The 18,897-nt window shown below is 45.1% G+C and overlaps 1 protein-coding gene across 1 annotated transcript; it reads right to left on the bottom strand.

Moving 5' to 3' along the window:
• Positions 1 to 3,043: 3,043 nt before the first annotated feature.
• RD3 (RD3 regulator of GUCY2D) lies at positions 3,044 to 18,351 on the bottom strand. Its single transcript, XM_006274100.3, has 2 exons — positions 18,042 to 18,351; positions 3,044 to 3,462 (listed from the first exon to the last, which is right to left on the bottom strand). Exons 1-2 carry the CDS (start codon positions 18,335 to 18,337, stop codon positions 3,165 to 3,167), a joined length of 594 nt encoding a protein of 197 aa, XP_006274162.1. The 5' UTR covers positions 18,338 to 18,351; the 3' UTR covers positions 3,044 to 3,164.
• Positions 18,352 to 18,897: the final 546 nt, after the last annotated feature.

Genomic DNA, 18,897 nt, shown 5'->3' with positions numbered 1-18,897 from the left:
GGGACAAACTGTTCTCTGATCCATGTGCCAAACACTGCTCTTCCCTATACATTGTGCACTGCCCCTTCTATGCAGATGATACCATCCAATTAGATACCCAGAACTTTGAAAAAAAAAAAAGGTTTTTCTGAAGCTAGGGAGTATTAGTGGAGGTGATGCAAGCTTTTGTCTCATCTTTTATTCACCCACATCACTAAAATTTTGCTCCATTGCCCTAGAAGTCTGATCTTGTACCTCACATCCTTCAGCAGTGGGCCTCCCCACCTCCTTGGTTCAAAAGTAGGTGGCAACATTCTCTTCACAGCTAGCAAGATCATGATGTGCCAGTATGCCAGCTTAGCTTTAGATGGAAAATTGATCAAGATCAGTAACATTTGCGAAATATTAAGATTTAGAAAAGGACTTTGACGGTCATCATACAGATAGGTCTCATGAGGAGTTCCCAGTACATTGCTGTGCATAAAAGGTCTACTGTGATCCTTGAGTATGTAAAAGGAGCATAGCAAGCAGAAGTGGAAAAGTGCTCAGAGTGGTAGAAAAGCAGCTGGACTCCTGCATTTAAAAAAAATTATGTGGAAATACTAGAAAGAGTTCAGAGTAGGACCACAACGATCCAATGGCTTGAAAATAAGTCTTTGCATTTGAGGTTTAAGGAGCTCAAGTTAGAAACCCAAAAGCTGATTGTGGTTTCCCACCTCCTCACAACTCCCTTCCCCACACCTTTCAGATAAAGGCATTGCAAGAGTCAGTGGCTGGAAGCTAAAGTTAGACAAATTCGGTCTTGACAGTGAATGCAATTCCTGAGTTGCAAGGATGATCATTGGATTTTACAATGAGATACAGGGGACTTGCTAGTCCTTGGAGTCTTTTGGATGAAATTAGGTGCCATCCTAAAATACATGATTTACTGAGAAAGATTCTGTGGGCAGTAGAAATAGGGTTTCAGCCTAAATGATCACAGTGGTTCCTCTATGGATACATTTGCGGTGTAGTGCCTTACCTGAACTCCATCCAAGTTAATTTACCCTGCATTGTGCAGTATAGACAGAGGAGGCGCATCCCCACGAGTGGGAACGTGTTTCTGCAGAGACAAGTAGCACCTTGTGCCACTGCTACTTGTCCCTGGAGAACACCCATGCCATTTGTGCTCTGGAGCGTGGCACATTGCCCTGGGTGGGGTAGGGGAGACTGAGACCAGCAACTGTGTTGACTCTAGCAGCCTTACCTGGAGTTCCCGGGGCCTCCAGGAGCTGCAGTCATGGTGCTTCTGTAGCAGGGAGCCTGGCTGGTAGCTGGAATATGGCTCTGGTTTCTGGAACCGTGTGCTGCTGCCATGTGCGCCATCCCACTTTTTTTTAGGTGTGGAGTTTTTTGATCCCAGGGTCAGACCCTCCCCCCGCACCCCTGCAAAGTAGCAGTGGGGGAACACCTGCATGTGCAGTGTGCGTGGCATCTATGAGGTACTGGGAAATACCATAGCGAGAAGTTCTGGAGCCTTACCCCAATGCAGAAATCCACACTGCCAGGGAGTGGGTTCAAGGAAGAGGAGACCCAGTGCAGAGACATGGGCTCCTGTGAATGACCATAGCCTCCATCAGATCCCTGCTGATTTCTAGGCTCCAAGGATAGGCAAATGGAACCTTCCAAGGGAATGATCTATATAGGGCTCTGCAAGACAGCTTGCAGAGACTTTTTTTCCCACTTTGTGCCCCTCCCTGTGAGTTTTCCCATTGGGAAAGATCCCTTGTGGTTAGGAGTTAGCACAGGTGCAGTACCAATGATTTTTCCCGCAGAAGAGCCAATTCTACCATCCTGCCAATGCAAGTGTCATGTAGACAGGAGGTGAAACCTTGTCATCTTCAGTAATATGTTCCTGCTTCTTCTAAGGACCAGTTTCAGAACCACTGCTTTATACAGGCTGTGTAATTTGCATAAATCATTATTTTCCCTTGAAAAATGTTCATCACATCATTGCCTACCACTCTCCTCTGTGTGTCTGCGAGCAAACATTAGACAATAACCTTTCATTCTGCCTTCAAAACATCATAGCAGCAGTTTGTTAGAATGACCTCTAACCGTTTGGAACATAGAAAGATCCCTATATACAAAGAGTGACTTTTCTGCCAGAGACATTCCCCATAGTCTGCTTTCAAATTCAGCCATGAACATCTCTTTCAGTTCATCTGCTTCTCAATGGAATGTGAGATGAAGCACTTATTGGCATTGCCTAGAGCTCTCAACATGAGACAGTTTTGACCCCAGAGGGGTGTAGAATTTGGTATGTAACCTCTTCTCTTTTTGCAACAAAAGTGAAAAATTAAGGAATAAGACTCAGAGTTCTAAAGGTGCCTCATATGCATCCATGCAGGTAGGTACAAGTGCAGTACATACTTCTGCCCGAGCTGTACTTGCACACATGCACAGCATCCTTGTCCACAAAGTAGGTAGTCAGAGCTCTGAGTCACTTGCATATGCAAATTTGAGGGGCTGTGAATGCAAAAAAAAAAATAAAAAATGAGCATGCTCAATTATGGACCTCACTTGGCTGCTATGGAAAATGTGTCTGTCCACATCCAAAGCATTTACTATCTATCTCCTATGCAGGGACAGGTGATTTTATATCAACTTGAATTCCAGAATCAGTGCTGGTTTAACATGTAAAGAGGGTTCCCTGGCATTAAGGAGGCCAAGGGTTTACTTGTGGTTCCAAACAGCTAAATCAGGGGCCAGCCCTAGTTTTAAAAGGCCTAATCCCACAAACATTCCTCATGGGAGTAGCCCCACTGGCTTCAAGCGTTTACCCATTTGAGCAAGGCCCATGGGATGGGGCTGATTCACCTGTACATAGACCTAAGCCCTGCTGCAGAGTGTAACATGCAACAAGCTGTTTTCCAAGGAGAACAAACAGTAGAACCAAAATAAGAAATGAGTTGACGCAAGCCACTAAATTATAGCCCAGGCTAGTGTGTTGGGTGACAGACTGTGTCACAGACTACATGCATCAGAAGCAGTTACTGTGGACACAGCTTCTGAGAGAGAGAGGCCAACGGAGAGAAAACTGGAATGAAAGTGAAATGACACCTGGGTGGAATATAGTTAATTCATCCTTGAAAGAAAAACAAAACAGCACAACAAAACTGTCTAAAACCTCACGGTTAGTGGAATCAAAAGTCCTTGGCACTCCTAAATTCTGGCATGCTCCACACTCTTCTGGTGGGCTGGCTGCCACGCTCTACATCCTCCGAAATGGTCTTGATATCACTGATGAAGGGGGAAATCTTGGCCCGGGATTTAAATGACATGAGGGAGACGCTGCTTTTCTGCTTTGTGTTCCACTGCCTCGCAAGTTTCCTGGCCTCTTCTTCCTCTTTGATTTTCTCCGTGGCTTCTTGCAGGACCGAGCGGAAGAGCCGGGAGACTTCATGCACCTCTGGTTCATATTCAGCAATAAGCTGCCGGAACCTGAAAATGGACAGTCAATGCAGAGCTTTGGTTACAAATAGCTGAGCTGTAGTCATGTGTTCGACATCAAACCTGGCTCCCAGTTGGAATGTAATTGACCATTTCTCAGCGCTTCAAACTGGGCACAATACTATATATATTGTTGAGTAATGTTGCTTGGTAAAAGATTGTTAATCCAATACAAATTAGTAGGGTACCCTATTTGAGATTTCATATTTTTTGTGGAAACCACAAAAAATGTTTCTGTGAACCCTGCAAAAATGACAATTCCTGTGATTTTTTGGCATGGAATTGCCAGGAAAAAAAAAATACTTACTAAAAATAAAATGCTGACAGCCAGCAGTTTTCAGGGCCACTGTGACCTAGACTTACAGCCTGCTGTGTGGTGGGGGGTGCTGCCGGCATGAAGGGGAGCAACAAAGATGGTGGCTGCTCCTTCTGCCCCTTGCTGCTGATTGGTTGAGAGGGCTGCCTGTTGTGTGGCCCCACTCCTCTCTGCCAGTCAGCAGTGAGGGGCAGGGCCTCCAGGGCCCCTTAGCCAATCAGCGACGGGAGAAGCCACTATGAAAAGACCGCGAAACTGGTACCGTGGGCCACTCGCAGCCCTTGATTTTTCTTTCACCTTGCCGTGATTTAGGTAAATCCCTGCAAATTAATATTGCTGTGGTCTGTGCATCTAAACAAAACTGCTGTGAACTGCTAAGATGCCTTTGCAGGAAGGAGCTCAAGGCAGTTTATAGATGCAGATGACTTTAGCCTTATGCCACCAGCAGGCAGTAGAGAAGAATCATCTTCCTTAAGCAGGTAGAGAAACAGAGGAGAAAGGTCTACTCAGTTGCCTAAGGTCACACAGTAAATTGCTTGCAGAGTTAGGAACAAGGCATGCAACTCCTGACTCCTCCTCTGCAATCTAAGTAGTAGGATGTGCCCCCACATATACAGCACATACTATCTGTACAAGTGTACTCCTGACCAAAGACAACATATACTTTTCTACCTGCTAAATGATGATGACTGACTTTCTATTCTGGTAGAAGTTTTAATCAAAATGTTTTGAGAGCTACACCTACAAACAACAGGCAGACAGAAGTGCTTAATGTTGAATATTTATATTTAACACACACAAAAAAAGATGCTTGCAGGGCACTTTGAGATCTTTCCCTGAAAGAGAAATTAATAGAGCTAGAAAACATTAGGGCTTGATAGAAATTATGTTTGGTTCTATAATTTCTTGTCTAACCTGTAGAATAAGATCTTTTCTGTAACTGTTTTAAACCATGGAATGCAGTAGGGCAGTGGAGGGTCAACCCTTTTGGTAGGTATGCCAAAAATTAGCCCTATGCCCTCTTTAAATGCAACTCTGATCCCCGCTCTCTGCTTGATTTGCTGCTCTGCTTCCTACTACCCTGTGTTCCCTGTCCTATCTGCTGTTATGTTTGCTCTGTGCTCCCTGCCTGATCTGCTGCTCTGCCTTCTGCCCTCTTCCCCAATCTGCCACATGCCACAGACAGAGGCTGCCCATGCCACTTGTGGCACATATGCCACAGGTTGACTGCCTCTGCATTAGAGAATGATAGTGTAGTTCAGTAGCACTGATTTCTAGATCTCCAGAAAGACAGTTGTTCCTTTATATTCCAAAGGACTTTACATACTGGGTAGAAAAATGGGGAGGTATAAACTTAAACCATTTGACTTTACTAGGAAAGAATTTCAGAGTGAAGACTTACTATACTAGTGGGATATGCAGAAGGTATAGTTTAACAACTGTTTAATACAGCCAGAGCTTCACTTATAGCAGTAAATCTATGCAGGCATAGCCTACTGCTCAACGGTCACATCTACATGAGATGTGTACTGTGGAGCTGTCTAATTAGCTCTGCAGTAAACATCTCAGCATCCACACATGTGGTCCTATTAGGCTACAGTAAAAAACTCTCCATAGGTTAGTACCTGTAAATATAAGTGGTATCCTGCGGCGGAGTTCTTTAGTGTGCAGCAATGCATGCAGACACTGATGGGGCTAGCAGAGGCACAAGGGTGCTTCAGTGCAGGGGCTGCCTGCCAGCTAGCCTCATACTGGAGTACACTTGTGCCCCAGCCAGCCCCTCTGCAGTACACTGAGCCAGCTCAGAGCAGTCCCAGGCTGGCAGGCTGACCCCCAACTCACCCCCAGGCCCTCTCCAGCTGGGGCTGCTCTGACCTAACCTCAATACGCTGTGGTCTCAGGCACACATTCAAACACGGCACCCAGGAGCAATAAACTCCTACACGATATGCAGTCAGAGTTTATTACTTCAAATTAATTGCACATGTAGACATGCCTAACATCATCAATATCTAGTGGGAGTTGAGGGTATTAAGCACCTATCAGGAACCAACCCGACGGGCTTGATCCAAGACCAAATGAAGTCAAAAAAGTCCCTCACGGATTTGAATGGCTTTGGATCATTTCTTCATTCAATGTAATCTCTATGAATTTTCAATATTGGGGGCTCTGAGGATCCTGCCAGCTGGTCCAAAAGGCCTGATCCTGTCATTCATTATTACTCATATAGGTGGTCAGGTTGTGCTATAAGCTGTACATGTTTTTGAATATTTAAAACTGCAGAGCTGAACTGAATTGCATGAGAGGCCTGAATAAGTTAGGGATGGGCCTGTGCCAGTGCAAGTATATAGTGGTATTAACCTGTGATGGAGAATGCTTGCTGGTATATGGGGAATATGTCATTGGTAGTCATACCTCAGGTGCCTCTACCAAAAAGACAAGAATATAGCTTATGAAAAGGATTTATTTATTCACCCCTCTATCACAGTTAGATGCTTCTGTCGAAGCACAGGTCTATCCAAAAAGGTCTTCACTCCACTACTGTGCCTTCTTACTCAGAAGCAGTACTTTCTGAGGAGTTTAACTCACAGGAATTGGTTTGTTGATTCACTCCATTATTTTTACCACCCTGTGTGTTTGGAATACAAAAAATTATCAAGGTAACACTTTAACATCAGTGTTAAGGAAGATGTTTTAAAATCATAGAATAATTGATGGTTCCTTTCTTTTTGTATTTGTAATACTTTATCCACAGTTAGTTACAGATAATTCTTTCAGGCAAAACGTGTGTCATTTAAATGCTCAGTTGTCTGCCTATACCACGAGGTCAGGTATTTTCATGTTTGTACGCTATTATGCCTAGAGTTTTGGACCTAAAATTAGTTTCAGGAACAAATGGGGAACTGGGCTGTGAACAAAATGTGGCTCTGATTCCTTGGGTCAGTACAAGCACTTTACATTATTAATCGTTAATAATTTTCCAGATAAACCTGAGTTCATCCCCTTAAAGGTCTGTCTGACTTTTCCTCAGTTAGGACAAGGAGCCTGGGGTGGGCTCAGTTTCTCTCTGTTATGAACAGCAACAGGCCACCCCAGTAGCAACTAACCTTTTGGTCCTTTACACCTCCCTGCAGCTGTGTGCTAGCCTGGCCCCACACAGCCACATCTGACCCCATGTACCTGGATCCAGCCCTGCACACCTGGTGGATGCAACCCTCCTTGCCTAGGTCTGGCTGTGTGCAGGGCCACATTATCCAGTCCATGGGGTCCCCATAGGTTTGGGAATCTGACAGCAGGGGTGCAGCAATTAATGCTTCCACTCCTTCCCCACTGCCAAATTTTCAGATGTGTGGGGAGCCCCTGCAGGCCAGGGGTTGAGCAACCCTCATCTACTGCATTTGAAACGGGGCATGTTTCAAGGAACACAGCCCATCCAAAGTCCATTTTCATTAACATTTAAAGAGGGGTAACATTATGTTAGAGCCTCTCATCGCATTGCCCAGAACATACTTGCATGACTTTGCTGTTGTACCTTCCCTGTTAGTGCTGATTTAGGAGATGAGCTGAACAGTGAATAATTGTGCAAAACTTAAATTCTAATAGATTCTAGTGCAAGAAGGAAAGATAATGGGAGAATTAAAACACGCTGTTCACTCTGCTTCCCCCTTCATACAAACAGCGCTGCCATGGAGAAAGCACCATCACCAATAACAGAGAATAAGGGGTTACGTTGGTTCCCTCTCCTCATATGGCTCCAAAGCACCTCGCTTTTTTTTCCAGTGTTCCCTTACACTCCAATAAGCATATGCCAGAGAAGCAGTTGATAGGCTCCATTAGGACTCCACTGTTTGCCAAACATTTCCCTGCCTGTCCTAGGGGCTACCTGTCTACCTAGGAAAGTGACCATGAAGTACATTACAGTAGGGGTGTTGAGCATATAGCCCGCAGGCTGGGTCCAGCCCATGGAGTTTGGTCATCCAGCCCACAACCTTGAGGGGGAGACCATTCTGCATCTGTAGGCAAACATCCAGGCAAAATTTGGGGCACTGGAGCCCAGCAGCACCGTGGGAAGAAGCCTGGCACTGCAGCTTGTTCCTGTGGCAGCAATTAAGAATCCCGGATGCCAGGTCTCTCCCCACCAGGTCCCAGACCAGCCCTGCATCATTCTTCCAGCCCCAAACTAATCCCACACCACATATCTGGCCCACAGGGCTAGATGATTTTGCCATCTGTGTACTAGGGCATGGATTTATAGCACACAAGCTACTCCATACCAATGCCCCACGTGGACATTCTTAATGCCCAGCATGTGGGAAGTAGCTTATCCCACTTTCAGAGCGGTGCTTCTATTTAAAATATACATGTGGGTAATACGGTGGAGCAAATCAAGGTAGTGCAAGCTACTTTGCACTCACTAGATGTACATCCTCACAGGGGTTGAGCACAGAGAAGGTAGCCCCTGTGAGTTACACTCTAGCTTTCTCTGCATGAGCCTTCCTGTATACACCCGCCCTGGCTTAGGGTAAAAGGAGTATCAGTGGGTGCATCAACACAAGGTGCGTTACTGCACATTAGACTAATGTGCAGTAAGGCACCACTGAATACACATGCACATCAATTACTGCATATTAAATTAGTCTAATGCACTATTTGCCAGTACCATACATACCAGACAAATGGTGCATTAACTAATGCTCTGAAGCACATGTGTAGACCCTAACTAGGAGCAATTGGCTCCTGGTCAGCCCAGGCAACAGGGGGCCACTGCTGTCTGGCTAAGCCCCAATCTCTGTGGGGCTGAGGAGAGCTGTCCCAGCTGCAGAGCAGCTGCCTCCCAGCCATGTGGCCATCGGGATGGGTCCTGATCTCCACATATGCTGGGAGGCAGCTGCCCTGCATCTAAGAAAGCTCTCCCCTGCACTGTGGAGATCAGGACAAGGCCCATTAGCTGTGCAGCTCCTACCAGAACCAGGGCAGCTCTCCCAGTCCTGCGGAGATTAGGACCAGCCTCCGTGCCCCCTGCCAGCCCAGGGCTGGCACCTGGGGGAGCCTGGAGCTCCCCCTGGCTGTTGCAGTGGGGCAGATCAAGGCAGGAGCAGCCCTGGACTGAACTGTTCCCAATGGGCGTGCATTCAGATGCGTGTCCAGGAGCAGTTTAACACACTTGAATTTTCTGTGCAGAAAATTCAAGCCCATTAATTGCACATGTAGACATGCCCAGGGAAAGTCAAATATAGCATTGGCTGATTTAGCAGTCCAAGATGTGATCAAGAGGCCCAGCACACAGAAGTGGTGATACAAGCACAGGGGCAAAGCACAGCAGGCAGTGTCCATTGAATCCAGTGAATCTGTGGACCAGGAAGCAGAGTTCTTAAGTACCACATATGATTGCATGCTCGATTCCACAGAGCAATACTGTACTAGGGTTGCCTCTCTTCTACCCTCATGCTCCTGCAGGGAATCATTTCAAATTAGACAATCTGGTTGGGTAGCAATTGAGAACATATAAAATCCCCCAGTCTGGGGAAGGTATCCACATTTTCTTTCTCCCCATCAAATTACACCTTTGGGTGGTATACACGTATTTGTGACAGAGGTGGATGAACTGAATCCTAGCTGAGGTCCTGTATTTATGCCAGGAAGGAAAACCAGTCTGGAGCAACCAGGGAAGAGTATCCAAAACCTTTTGCTCTTTAACTACACATCAAACACAGCTGTTCTTTAAATCTTGGGGGTATTTCAAGTAGTTCTTTGGCACAGTGGATTGCCAGTAAGAAATAGCCATCAGCACAGATTGGATTGTATCCCAACCCATTTGCATGCAATGTGCTAACCTTATCCCTCTGTATTTGTTCAATGACCCAAGTTCACCAAAACAAATTAAGCACATGCTTAATTTAAACACATTTAATCCCACTGAAATCAAAGATTTAACAGTGCTTACATTTAAGCATGTGCTTAAATCATTGCTGCTCAAACCATGGCCCCCAAGCCTTCAATGTAGTCTCATCTCCTAAATCAGTGCTAAAGGGGAATGAATGGCACAACAGTGAAGTTGTGCAAAAATGTTTGGATACTTCCAATCAGGATGGTTCCCAACCTCCTCATCTCACAACCAGTTGCTGAATTAAGAATGAGAAACTCAGCTGCTTGCTGTATCCTTTATTTTAAAGGGTTCACTTCTCCAGCCAGCTAGAGCACAGTCTCTGTCCCATACAGCCCCTTGAAGTAAGACTGACAGCAAATGCCTGGTGTAACTCTGTATGCATCTAGATACTTTGCAAGTCCTCATCTTCAAAGTTAGGAGACTCTTCACCCTATGAGCAATCCAAGTTCTAATGCACTGAAGGCTCTTTGCAGCAAATGTAATCAAAGAGGCTTTTATTTGTATTTATGTTTCCCGAAGTCATGACTAATGCACACCATGTGCTATTTCTCTCTACCAATCATGGTATAATGATCACAGACCCCAGTAGGGACACTGTTAGGATTTCAGGTCAATCAACCAGGATTTTCTCCTCTTGGCCTGTGCAAACCTTAACCAATGCAAGGTTCTTGTCTCTTGAACTGGAGTGTGCTTGCCACAACTCATCTCAGGGTGCACATGCTCTTTGGTTATACCTGACTGCTCAAGCAGTTCCAGAGCCAGTCAGGACAGTCTATCATTGGCTTAAGTGTTTAGCTGAATTGGGGGCCTAAGTAGTTTTAATTGCCTAATAAAATGCTGAGTGCTTAATGCTGATGATTAGCTGCTAATTGTTCCTGAATTTATTTTAAGCAAGAGCCTGAGTGATACACTAATTTTAAACAGCTTTGCTGTAGAAAGCTGCTTAAACTTTCAAAAGATTGTGCTGCGCACACCAGCTCCATGCTCCAAACCTGACAGCATTCCAGCAATTGCCAATAATCTTCTGACTTTAGTGGCTGCTTCTTTCATTTTAGGAAGGCTACAAAATTATTGTCTTCATTTAGAATTCTTATCAAATTCTAACCAAAACTCTATAATGCTAATTATATTATTTGCATCTGATTTGCATTTTCAGTATTTTGGATATTTTTTCATACTTCTGCACTATATCTTTGGCAAGGAAATAGAGGGGTTGGTTTCACTAGTTGCTAGTCACATTCATTTCCAGTAAGAAATGAGTCAAACAGGCAGTGAACAGATCCATCAGAACATAAGAACTGCCATTTATTAGGTCAGACCATAGGTCCATCTTGCCCAGTATCCTGCAGCGCACACTGCCAAAAAGTAGATGCTGAAAGGGAGAGTGAACTGGGCAGGACCAGGGCTTTTTCCACTGCTCCTCTCTCCCTTGCAACCTCCAGCATTTAAGTTCTGAATTAGGATTAGGTTTTAAATTCAAAAGCAGTGAAATACAGTACAGCAATCTGTTCCTGAACAATCTCAGCTCCAAACGTAGAAATGTTGAGATATCAGTTATGCTCTTGAAAATTTCACCAATCTTAAAAAGGCTTTCACTCAACAAGGACACTCCTCCAGAGAGGTAGATCGCACTTTTGAAAGAGCCACCCGGATACCACATGAAGAACTGCTGCAGTACAGAAGAAAAACCCCCACAAATTGCACACCGCTAGTTATGACATATCACCCCTCCCTCGAACCTGTACGGAAAACCCTCCAACAATTGCAACCCATACTAGAAAGAGATCCTATTCTTAAAAAGATCTTCCCAGAGCCACCCATCCTAGCCTTCAGACAAGCACTGAACCTTGCGAACCTCGTCACCAGAAGCAAAATTCCTCAAGCCCAGAACACACCAAAAGGATCCAGACCGTGCCATGACAAGAAAGGCAAAACCTGCCAACACATCTCCACCACCTCCACAATTATTACACCCCACAACAGAGCCATCAGCATCCCTGGATCTTACAGCTGCACCTCCAGAAATGTAATATATCTCATCCAATGCACCAAATGTCCTGATGGAAAATACGTAGGAGAGACCAAACAACAAGTGTGCACCAGAATGAACACACACCGGAAATCTATCAAAGACAACAATACCCAATTACCTGTGGGGGCACATTTCTCACAAGAAAACCACTCTCTCTTCAATCTCTCAGTCCTGATCCTCAAAGGAAACCTACAAAACACTTCCCAGAGACGAGCCTATGAACTCCGCTTCATCAGCCTCCTGGATACTAAAAATCATGGACTAAATATAGACATTGGATTTATGACACATTATAACCTGCCTGACATCTGACTCCCCAGGTATCTCTCCACTTTCATCCCCCTTCTTCCCCCCGTCTCTCACCCATTGACTCCTCAATCTACATTTTCACTGACTACCTGTCTTGTATGCATACCAGCCCAGCCGCTGGCTTCTTTACTTTTCATTCCATCCAGGAAGAGCACACACCAACTGCTGAAACTTCCTTAGCCTGATGAAGGGTTTTTGAACCCGAAAGCTTGCTTAATAATTGTTTTCCAACTATTTAAGTTGGTCTAATAAAAGATAACAGATTCACCCAAAGAACCTTGTCTACCACTGTGGGATGCATTCAGCTTGGAGCATTTTGTTGGATCCAGTAAGTTTTAAGTGGCCTCTAGGTTTGTGGCAACCATCAATCCTCCTGGATCACAGTGTATGCATGAGGGATATCCAGACCTTCAATGCATATGCCTGGAAGGAATGGTTGGAGAAGTGGAGGCTGCACCAGACCTTCCCTCCTCCCTTAAGGCCACTGAGACAGAACCCAAAGGCCAGACTGAGTCCAGATGTTTGGTGCCTCCATGGCTGTAGTTGTATAAGTGTCTGGGAATCAAACCCAGACAAGGATTCTACCACTGAGCCACAGGGGACTCCTGGCCTCTAGTACTAGGAGTGAAATCCTAGCTCCGCTGAAGTCAATGGCTAAACTTTCACTAACTTTGGTGGGGCCAGGATTTTACTCTAGGTATGGATATCTGTTGGTTTCAGATTTATCCCAGATTTCAATTGAGGGCATGGACAAGCATAAGGATTACAGTAAATTAAAAAAGGATGTTTTTGCAACTGTCTGTATGTTCACTCCTACCCTGTGGTGAGTGCAAACTGCAGTAGCCTTGTCACATTTTACTGAGGGATCAGCAGCTCTGGTTTACTTTCCACTTGCCATGTGATAAGAGTGAGCACTTATGCAGTTATAGCAGAGCATCCTGTTTTTAATTCATTGTGATGTTCCCATTTGTCGGTACCATGAAGATGTATGTGTATGAAGGGGGATGACGTAGAATCTCTTAGGAGTTGATGAAGCAGTTGCCTCTGAAATACTGTTTCATGCCCAAATCTAAAAAGAGAAAGTCCTTGACTTACATTTTTCAAATTGAATATATATATATATACACACACACACACCATATCTACAAATATAAGGCAAGTTTTTTTCCCCGGTCAGCATGGGAAAAAAAGTCCAATGTCTTATATTCACATATCAGCAACCTCGCTACCATTTCTTTGAGTTAACACTGGTTATTATTAAACTGCTACTAAAAGTAATACATCCTCTGTCACAAAAAATAACCATCAAGTTGACTGAATGCCGCCCATGATGAGCATACCCATAAAACATGGGCTAGCCCCTGACCCATCCTGGACAAGCACACTGATGGAAACGTGTGTGTGTGTGTGGGGGGGGGGGGGGGGGGGTCCTTAAAAAATGGGCCATTATCCCCCCAGGAGGAAACAAGCACCATGCCTTGAGGTACTACAATACCAGGCCGGCACTCAGAGAGTTCCAGCACACTCCTCTGGTTTTTGGGTTTTGTTTTTTTTTAATTTTGTGTCTCAGGCTAAATTAGCCAAATCAGTTCTGAATTCTATCAACCGAGCAGAACTCAAGCCATTCAAGCCTGCGTGGCGCTGCCACTGGCAAGTATCCTCCTTCCCAGAATCTTCAGCCTGGGGTTTCAGATATTCCCAAATCCATGGCAGGCATTTTCTGTGCAGGCCCCAAGCCAGGGGTCTTGGAATTCAGATGCCGCCAAGTCTTACTTGCCCATAGCTCAAAGGCCAAAAGAGCAAAGAAGGGAGAAATCCCCTAGTTCCATAAAATAGGCATGTAACTGAGATCCTCCAGTTGGGAGGCTATAACAGACTCTCATAGGGGCTCCTATCCACAGTGCATTGGACAGGACTCCATCCTCTACTACACAATGCCATTCAAGGTGATCTTGGCTTGGGGAAACAGACCACTGCAGCTCAGAAAAGGAAGTAAATCTTAGCCCAGAATGACCTTTTTGTTCGTTTTTAAATTCACATATTTCGTGTTCCAGGTCAAGTCAGCCAAATCAGTTCCAAATCATATTGATCGAGCAGAACTCAGTCATTCCAAAAACCATAGCAATTGAGCAGGCAGGACTCAATAGTTCTTAACACCATTGTATGGCACAGCTACTGACAAGCATCCCCATCCTAGGCTCTCACCCTGGGACTTCAGATACTCCCAAATCCATTAGCAGGCATACTACACATGCAGCCCCTAGCCCAGAGGTCTTGGGATTCAGATGCCCCCAGAAACCACTCAGTTTTAACCCACAAGAGGCTGATAACAGGTCTACAATTGATCTGAGCCAAAAGGAGTCCAAAACAACCTCCCCTGATTTTTTTTTTGATTTTTTTTTTTAAGGAAATTTTTTTGTGTCCCAGGTCAAATTAGCCAGATCAGATCCAAATAAATTATCCAAGAACCACACATGGCCTTACTCCTGGCAAGTATCCTTCACCCTAGCCCCTGATACTAGAACAGGTCAGTGCAGCCCATTTGAATAAGATATAGTGCCCATTGTACTCAGTCCCTCTCAGCACCAACTCTTTTTAAGTGGTAGTGAACCACTCCATCAAACATTTCAATTTTCTCTTTACTCTCACAACTGAGCTGTGCCTTTCTTTCCCATTTCCAGTGATTCCCATTTCTTCACCAGCCTTAATGTCTGGCAAACATCACCAAACATCTATGTAACTAAGAGGCCTTGTTGCCCCCTCTCTCAGCCTGTCACATATAATTATTGTGGCCCTGCCCTCTATGGGGTGGAGACAGAAAAGGCATCCCTGCACCTCATCTACATATAAATTGTTGGAGAGTCCCAGAACTTGTAACATGAACATCTGGTTCCAGTCACAAGTGAAGGGCTAATTAGCATGTGGGTCCTTTGTAGGGAGAGAGGGGATATCTGGAGTACACATGTATACTGAGCAGTGCTGTGCTGTCAGGTCACCATGGTTTGAAACGCTGTTGACTCTGCTGGGGCCCAGCACAATGAACTATGTGGTAAATTGTGAGCCTTTTGGTTTTGGACTAACATCATAAGCAAAAAAAAAAAAAAAAATTGTACTATGTTTAAGCAAGCATAAGTGGTGCTCAAAAGTGTGTTTATGGAGTACCTGTGCTGAAACTTCTAGCAGTCAGGGTTAGGGCCAGAGTCAGACCCATAGCAGTTTCCTGTTTCACTCTGTAGTTTCTGCTCTCCTCTCTGTCCCTTTTCTCCTTTCTGTCATATGAAGCTCACTTTTACATTGTACTTGGGGAGGAAGCAGCATCTGACAGGGGTGCAGAATGAAGCCTTGTGGGGCAGAGGGCAAGGGAGCTACCTGACCCCACCCCTCCCAGCCACTATTTTCCCTGTTGTAGCAGTAGGAGGGGGATGAATTCAAGACAATACTCTGATCATCAGATTCTACATCTGGTAAATTATAACAAATTTATAAATTTTCCGTGCATACTATCTAATTTGGGGGGGTTGTCTTACATTCAGGATTGTCTTGTATTTGAGTAAATACAGTACCTACATTTTGGGGCAGATTGGGCTGAAAATTCTCCATTCAAAACTTTATGATCCAAAAAAAAATAATTTGCAGATATGTATTTGATATGTTGTGAAAGCTATTGTCACTTACTACATGTCAAATAATGACTCAGGTGATCAACAATCAGTAGACCTTTTGAAATGGAAGTGGTATCTCTGTCAAAATGTACCACAAAGTTTTATTTTGATGCTGAGTCATAATTTAGGAATTCACAGAGATACTGTGACTCAGGTGATCAGCAATCAGTAGACCTTTTGAAATGGAAGTGAAATCTCTGACAAAATATGCTACCAGGTTTTATTGTGATGCTGAGTCAGCATTTAGGAATCAGAGCTCCTGTGTGACAATCCAAGAAACAAAACAAATGCTCTGTTTTTATTAGATGGACTCTCATAAAATCTCATAAAAGTGACTGAGGGTTATAAAAATTTGCTGGGTCAAACAGGTGGAACGAAAAGTGGCTATATAATCAGTATTAGTCACTTCTCTGTGCTTCACTGAAATACAATATGAAGAACTGTCTGCTTCCTCTCTTAGAGTAACTCTTTGCTAAGTTTTGATTGTGAAGCCCCTGAGTTTACAAATGGAAGCTTGCAAGTCTTTTTAGGATCACAGCCATCATTGTCCAGGTGGCTGCATTTACAAGAGTAGCAAATGGTATGGTATTGTATGGTATGGTATGGTATGGTAAAACGGATTAAGAGTAAGATGGTCATTGCGATCTGCAACTCAAAGACATGGGCTGAATCACCAGTTCTTCCATAGGCTTTTTACTATATTTTCTTTCATATAACCTGCATCTTTTCTCCCAAAGCCAGCTGGCGGAAATTGGGATGTGCATTCTATGCAAGGAAAAGGGATCCCCATAGGTCTGTAAATGGGGGTGAGGAAGTGGAGCAGTGACAGCTTTAATTGCTGTGGCTCTGAAAGCCCCCCTGCTACTGCCCCCCTTCCCCCCCCCCACCACTAAATTTCCAGGTCCATGGGGAGCCCCTCTCCCCATGGATCTGGAAATTTAGTGGTGTGGGGGGAAGGTTTTCTGTAAAAAGGTTTTTTGCTTCCTAATCCAAATGATGGAGCATGTATTAAAAAGGAGGGAGCTGAAGAGATGGTTTTCAATTCCTCTCCCACTTCAGTCAACTTTATTCCCAGGGCAGTCACACTGATTACATCAGGAATGAATGCACTGAAGTCATTCTTGGATAAGTGATTCCTGGCTGGGGTTGGTTTTTGGTACTGACCTCAGTGAAGTCCTTCCCAGTACACCCTGTAATGAGTGGGAAGAAAGACAGGCCCTAGATTTAATACATAATTAACATTGGTTCCCCTTCTTTTCTGTTTCTTTCAAGCTTGATTCCCTATGGCAGATTTGGATTTCATCTTTGCACTAAATGATTGGTGTTGCTCACAGCTGGATGGACTCAACCAGTAAACAAAATTTCCTCCATCCAGTGGCAGGGTTGGTTGTGCGCACACAGATTCAGACAGGGACCTTCTTGGCCTTTAAGCAGTGATGCTACCAGGTAAGAGGAAGTGAAGATCCTCTTGCTGATCAACATATGCAACACTTGTCCTAAATGGAGTCCTAGGTCTTCTGTTTACAGCAGGGGTTTTCAACCTTTTTTAATAAGCGTACCCTTGGCAGCCGAATGTGAGGGGGAGAGGGGAAGGGAGCAGGGATGGTGGTGTGTGGCCAGATATGGAGCAGCGGCAACGTGGAGTTGTGGATGGTGACAGCTACCACTGCCGTGTGCGAACTCCCCACCATGTCCAACTGGCCAGGTGGCGCCTGTGCAGCCCTGCAGAGAGGTGCCACTGCCCTTGCCCTGCCCTGGCCCTGCTCCTGGGAGGTGGCAGCACAGGGTGATGTGTGGTGGCTCTCCATCCCCACCTGCCTACATGTACCCCCTTGGGCCTTCCCAAGTACCCCCGGGGGTACGCATACCCCAGGTTGACAACTCCTGGTTTATAGCAAGATATGTTTTCATACATCAGCTGTCTATACCAATTCCTTAAGCTAACTCTAGACTATTACATCTTTCTCCCTTTAGCTTCACAAACTTCCATTTTAGCTCTTCTGCTTCCACTGGAAACAAATAGCAGGGGCAAATGGAATAAATACCACTGTGACCTTGCACGTACGAGAACAATGTCCTCATGGTGATAAAGAATAATCATTCATGTTTCTCTAGCCCCTTTCAGCCAGGTACCTGAATGCACTGAGCAGTAATTGAATGTCTCCTACCACTAAGGTGAAGCAAACTTTATCATTCCTGTTAACAGACAGCCAAGCCAAGCCCAAGGTCATGCAATGAGTCACTGTCACAACCAGCATTATGACAGGCCTGCCAACTCCTCGTCCTGTGCTCTAGCCATTCGGGGATGCCTCCACCATGGCTAGCATGTGCATGAGTTTGGTCCCCTCAGAGCTTTCCCTGTACCTGAATATGACTGGCCCGCAGTAAGGTGGATGGATCTTGATGCACATGTCCTCCAGCTGCAGCCTTTCCGTGGGGCTGATGTCATAGGCATGCTTTGGGTAGCTCACCAGCCAGCCATAGTCCACACCCGTCTTTATCTTGCGATATTCATTTTCCCTCTCATGTTGCTGCTTCTCTGCTTGCTTGATCTGCCAGTTGAGCTCCATCATGAGCGTCTCCACCACCATCTCAGTGGGGTTTCTCTGGGAGACCCGGTTCTGTGGCTCGTTCCATTTGAACCAGGAAGCCAGGGACATGGTGCCCCAGGATTTTACCTGTAAAGAAAAAAATATTATGTTCCTTGTTAATGCTATCAGTTCATCTGATTCCCATGCCCAAACCATAGTATATACACACCACAGGCAGGGCAGAGGAAGTGGTTTTTGAAGAGCTCATCATCCAGCAGCGTCACATGGAGAATAATTGGGTCAAGTACCTTGGAAAATCTCCCAGTAAGGATCAGACTGTGCCTTCCCTTTGTGCTGAGGATCAGAGGGGGTGCAAAGAAGCACTGTCCCACCTGTTGTCCCATTCACACCCTCATTAAAGGTCTAGTCGCAGTCTCAGTGTCTGAGCTTAGAAGAGCACAGTACCTACTCTCACCTGGTAACCATGGAGAAGCATCATATACTAAGGAGGCAGAAGTGGGGCTAAAACATCTACAGTTACAGCCCAGAGCATCTGTGTGCGTGATTGCATAATGATCACTGAGGACTTGGCCCTGATGAACCATGTATCCCCAACTGTCCAGTGAGATAGTGCTGCTTCATGGCAGAGCTGTTCCTTACAAACACCGTGGACCCAAGAATGTACATTT

Source organism: Alligator mississippiensis, chromosome 1 (genome assembly GCF_030867095.1).
Source record: "Alligator mississippiensis isolate rAllMis1 chromosome 1, rAllMis1, whole genome shotgun sequence".
NCBI classification, from domain to species: domain Eukaryota; kingdom Metazoa; phylum Chordata; order Crocodylia; family Alligatoridae; genus Alligator; species Alligator mississippiensis.
Note: the sequence above shows the minus strand (reverse complement) of the source record. Positions and strands in the feature narration are given on the sequence as shown.

Bases quoted from the DNA above. Each gene is read 5' to 3' on its own strand.
- RD3 (XM_006274100.3), bottom strand. From the start codon at position 18,337: ATGTCCCTGGCTTCCTGGTTCAAATGGAACGAGCCACAGAACCGGGTC. The intron at 3,463-18,041 runs GTACAGGGAAAG...GTCCATTTTCAG, and splicing joins TGCGGGCCAGTCATATTCAG to GTTCCGGCAGCTTATTGCTG.